Source organism: Triticum dicoccoides, chromosome 7A (assembly GCF_002162155.2).
Source record: "Triticum dicoccoides isolate Atlit2015 ecotype Zavitan chromosome 7A, WEW_v2.0, whole genome shotgun sequence".
NCBI lineage: Eukaryota > Viridiplantae > Streptophyta > Magnoliopsida > Poales > Poaceae > Triticum > Triticum dicoccoides.
The window spans coordinates 524,769,182-524,774,371 of NC_041392.1; the positions used below are offsets into that span (position 1 = coordinate 524,769,182).

The 5,190-nt window shown below is 51.0% G+C and overlaps 1 protein-coding gene across 1 annotated transcript; it reads right to left on the reverse strand.

Annotated features, from left to right (window-relative positions):
* Positions 1 to 889: 889 nt before the first annotated feature.
* On the reverse strand, positions 890 to 2,658 carry LOC119328657 (CBL-interacting protein kinase 25-like). Its single transcript, XM_037601638.1, has one exon. It carries the CDS (start codon positions 2,583 to 2,585, stop codon positions 1,122 to 1,124), a length of 1,464 nt encoding a protein of 487 aa, XP_037457535.1. The 5' UTR covers positions 2,586 to 2,658; the 3' UTR covers positions 890 to 1,121.
* Between the last annotated feature and the right edge of the window lie 2,532 nt (positions 2,659 to 5,190).

A 5,190-nucleotide genomic window follows, 5' to 3' on the forward strand; every position in this document is an offset into this window, starting at 1 on the left:
CTACAGCAAGAGTATCAGTAGTTTAGTTCTAGTCTAGCAACCATGCATGTGTCCAGATTACTACCAGGTCTTGGAAGAAAATAGTAAACAAGTAATAGCAAGTATAAAATTCATGAACGGACACTGTTGTTTTGTCTGAAGTAACATGTTGCTGTTTTGACGAGTTGTCGATATCAGCAAAGGACCACTGTCATTTGGCAGCAAGTTGAAGAGAACAAAGAATGGTTCAGCTTGAATGGCCGCAAGTGTATGGTTTACTGGACAATAACACTAATGGACAGCGCGGCCATCATGGAAAGATTGCAGAGAGGTTATGGATTCACCTTTCACGGATGAGAACAAAAAGAGCAGTATATCGATAGCTGCAAGGTAGCTAATGTCCAAAGACAAAAATCTCTGGCACATATCCCATGGTGCTATGGTATGCTGCTTGTGATTCCCCTCTAGACAGGGCACACATGTTAGTATCAACTCGTATCATTTTCTCGCCCTTTTCCCCTTTTTGTCAGAAACATGTGCCCTCCAAAAGGGGAAGATGATTGTTCAACTTTGCACTCAATTTTCCTCACAAGGGCATCTCCCTGCCATAGATTTTTAAGAGATCATGTGAGAAGATCCCAACATTGGTGGCCATTTTGACATTCCACAGTTTCACCTGAGGAAGATATTTATCAAACTACCTTGAGTGCTAGGAAAGGACATGTGATTCCAAGATTGAAACTCCATGCCAACAAGATCCATAGTTAAGCATGTCCCATGACTACATGTTATGATAAGACAATCATTCACATATCAGGGGACTACGGAAAGATGCCATATTGATGCTTCTTAACCAGTCTCATCTCAATATTATGAGATGAATTATGTGTAGATGTTTCAATACCAAATCAACCTCAAAATTAACTTTGCTATAGAAAACAGTCTAGAAAAATTTAATTAGCAACAAGCAATATTTTTTCTAATGTGCAGAATACACAACACTTGGAACTCAATGTCGATACATCGGTGATCCACCACTAACACTGTTTAGTCCTGAACTGAACTACTAAACAATGAGAAAAACAAAGTGAAGATACTTTTAAATCAAGCCCTGCTGCTTTTCACCCACATTCTCTAAAATTTCACGCAACATTCAGCGTTGGAGGAAGGCCATCCTCGGGCAGGCCATCCACAAGACCTCGAAGGCCGGGCTTGAGCTCACTGCCGCAGAATTGACGGTATTCAGCGGTATCTCCGGCTTTCTTGCATACCTGAACCATGACGAGCTCCGGCGTGAGCTGGAATATCTTGGTGGATATGGCCAGCGCGCCCTTGTGGCCATTCCTCGTCGCCTCGAAGCTCACCTGGCAATCCTTGGTGCGCGCCGTGAAGCTAACTTGCCCGGCGATCTCCTCCAGCTTCTTGATGATGGTGTTCACTGGCGCGCTGGACACGAAACGCAACTGCTCGCCGCGCTCCTCGAACAGCCCGGACAGATCGAAGCTTGGCGAGGAGGCGATAATGTCGAACGCGTTCATACTCTTGATCCGTCTTATACGCGGCTCAGGGGCACGGGCTGCAGCAATGTGCATCTTCTCCAGATTTACAAGCGACGGTGCTGAAACCGAGGTGTGCATGCCGCCGCCATCGCCATGAGCCACCGGAGAGGAAGAGCCGGAGGATGATGAAGACATGGCAGTCTCGTCCTCGGAGTCAGAGTCACAGAGATCAGGCTCTTCGGAGCCATCAAGGCTGCGCAGGCAGTCCTTGTTGTCGATATAGAAACTTATTTCCTTGAAGCCCTTCTTGAACCAATCTGTTTCCTTGATTCGCAGTAGTGTGATCCGGTGCGCTGGGTTTGGTTGGAGGAGGCGGCGTACTATGCGTACCAGTTCGGGGCTGAAGGTGCGTGGGCAGCGGTAGTCACCGCGGCAGATTGTCCTGTATAGCGTGATGAAGTCGTCGTCGCGGAAGGGCTTGCGGCCGGCGGCGAGCACGAAGAGGACGATGCCGCAGGACCAGGCGTCCGCCTTGGCACCATCGTAGCCCCGGCGCGCGAACACCTCCGGAGGGACGTACAGGGGCGTGCCGCAGACGGTGTGGAGGAGCGCCTCCCGGCGAGCCGTGTCGGCGTGGGCGGACAGCCCGAAGTCGGCGACCTTGAGATTGCCGTGCTCGTCGACGAGGAGGTTGTCGGGCTTGATGTCGCGATGGTACACGCCCTGCGCGTGGCAGAAGGTGAGTGCCGAGACGAGCTGCTGGAAGATGCGGCGCGTCTCGTCCTCCTTGAGGCCGCCGTTGGCGGGGATGTGGCGGTAGAGCGGGCCACCGCGGACGTACTCCATGACGACGAAGATACGGGACTTGCACGCCATCACCTTGTGCAGCTGCACGATGTTGGGGTGCCGCAGCCGGCGCATCACGGCGATCTCGCGCTTGATCTGTTGAACGGCGCCCAACTTGATGAGCTTCTCCTTGTCCATCACCTTGATTGCCACCTCCTCCTTCGTATCCATGTGCCGCGCCAGGTAGACCTTGGCGAAATTACCCTCGCCGAGCAGCTTCACCTGCTCGTAGCGGGCAGGGAGCTTTGGCCGATCCCCCATGGCGCCGTCGCCGCTTCTTGGGCGGGCGTTCGAAGTTTTCTGTCCTGGAGTATTTGGGTGGAGGCGAGTAGAGGATTGGGGGATCCGCCGAACTAAATAGGAAGTCTTTAGGGCTGACCGGTTTACTGGGGAAAAAATCAGTCCAAGCCTCAGTACACCTCCCACGCAGGCCCCTGTGCGGGATTTCTTAGATCGCTCTCTTGCACGAATCTCGAGGAAACTGGCATATTCTATTCCACCTAGGGAATTCCATGAGGCTACACGAGAGTTGTTTGTGTATGCAGGGCGCTGATAAGAATTTGAGTGTGTTTGCCCCTAGGTTTGTTTTGATTCTTTGCACCGCTCCAAACTACCTACAATTCTAAGATAATCTAATATAACCGGGACGACTGTATACAACAAGCTAAAATTGAACGAGAAGAAACACATTGCTTGGAGATGACGAGGTCCTCTTGCACGAACAAATCATGAAGGAATGGAGAATGCCGGCTCAGGAGAAGAAAAGACCGACGTCGATGAAAAGGTACACCATCACCAAATTATGGGCCCTATGCAACACAACCATCCAGATCCATTGTCGAAGAAGGCCACTGCCTCCTCGCCTGGCTCGAAAGGCGATGCACCGTCATAGATGGACATGTTCACCCTAGAACCTAGACGAGTGTCGCAGAAAGGCAGCCATAGGAGAGGAACAAGGCACATTTGACATGTCATCGACTACTCCACCTAAAGCAGATTACCGCTGATGCCAATGGACCGGGCACTCGAAAGAGAAAGTTGTCGGATTGGACGAAGAAGGATAATAGCTTGGGTCCACGGAAAGCATTAAGATCTAAAGGGGTAGTGTTGATACGTCTCCAATATATCTATAATTTTTTATTATCCAATGCTATTATAGCATCAATCTTGGATATTTTATATACATTTTCAAGCAATTATATATTATTTTTTGAGACTAACCTATTAACTTAGTGCCCAGTGTCAGTTGTTGTTCTTTGCTTGTTTTTGGTTTTTTAGAATATCAGTACCAAACAAAATCCAAATGCCACGAAACTTTTTAGAGATTTCTTTTTGACAATAAGAGACTGAGGGAGTCCTGGATTAGGGGGTGTTCGGGTAGCCGGACTATACCTTCAGCCGGACTCCTGGACTATGAAGATACAAGATTGAAGACTTCGTCCCGTGTCCGGATGGGACTTTCCTTGGCGTGGAAGGCAAGCTTGGCGATGCGGATATTCAAGATCTCCTACCATTGTAACCGACTCTATGTAACCCTAACCCTATCCGGTGTCTATATAAACCGGAGGATTGTAGTCCGTAGGCAATCAACTCCATATACAACAATCATACCGTAGGCTAGCTTCTAGGGTTTAGCCTCCTTGATCTCGTGGTAGATCTACTCTTGTACTACCCATATCATCAGTATTAATCAAGCAGGACGTAGGGTTTTACCTCCATCAAGATGGCCCGAACCTGGGTAAAACATCGTGTTTCCTGCCTCCTGTTACCATCCGGCCTAGACCACAGTTCGGGACCCCCTACCCGAGATCCGCCGGTTTTGACACCGATATTGGTGCTTTCATTGAGAGTTCCTCTGTGTCGTCGCCTTTAGGCCCGATGGCTCCTTTGATCATCAACAACGATGCGGTCCAGGGTGAGACTTTGCTCCCCGGACAGATCTTCGTCTTCGGCGGCTTCGCTCTGCGGGCCAATTCGCTCGGCCACCTGGAGCAGATCGAAAGCTACGCCCCTGGCCATCAAGTCAGGTTTGGAAGCTTAAACTACACGGCTGACATCCGCAGAGACTTGATCTTCGACGGACTCGAGCCACGGCCAAGCGCGCCGCACTATCTCGAGAGGCATGATCTAGCTCTGCCCCCGGACAGTGTCCTGGAGGCCGCACACGCATCGGTTCCGACCCCTAACTCGGAGCCTATTGCGCCAATCGAGGATGAGCGGTTGGACATCACCTCGGGGGCTGCGATCCCGAAAGCGATCGAGCCGAACGCTAGCCCCGCACTCTGCACGACCCGTGACTCCGAGGATCCGGACTCCGAACCCCCCGCGCCCCTGCCAATCGAATCCGATTGGGCGCCGATAATGGAGTTCACCGCCGCAGACATCTTTCAGCGTTCGCCTTTTGGCAACATCCTGAATTCTCTTAAGTCTCTCTCTTTATCAGGAGAGCCCTGGCCGGACTACGGTCAGCGAGGGTGGGATACGGGCGATGAGGAAATTCAAAGCCCACCCACCACCCACTTTGTAGCCACTGTCGACGATCTAACCGACATGCTTGACTTCAGCTCCGAAGACATCGACGGCATGGACGACGATGTAGGAGACGAACAGGAACTAGCACCTGTAGGGCGCTGGAAGGCCACCTCGTCATATGACATATATATGGTGGATACTCCAAAAGATGGAGATGGCGATGGAACAGTGAGGGATTACGCCCCCAAGAAACATCCAAAGCGCCGGCGTCAGCAGCGCCGCTCTAAATTCCGCCAAAGCAAAAACGGTGATTCCGGTACGGGAGATAATACTACCCCGGATAGCGCCGAAGAACACCCACCTCAGCAATATTCGGCACAGGAAGATGGAGAAG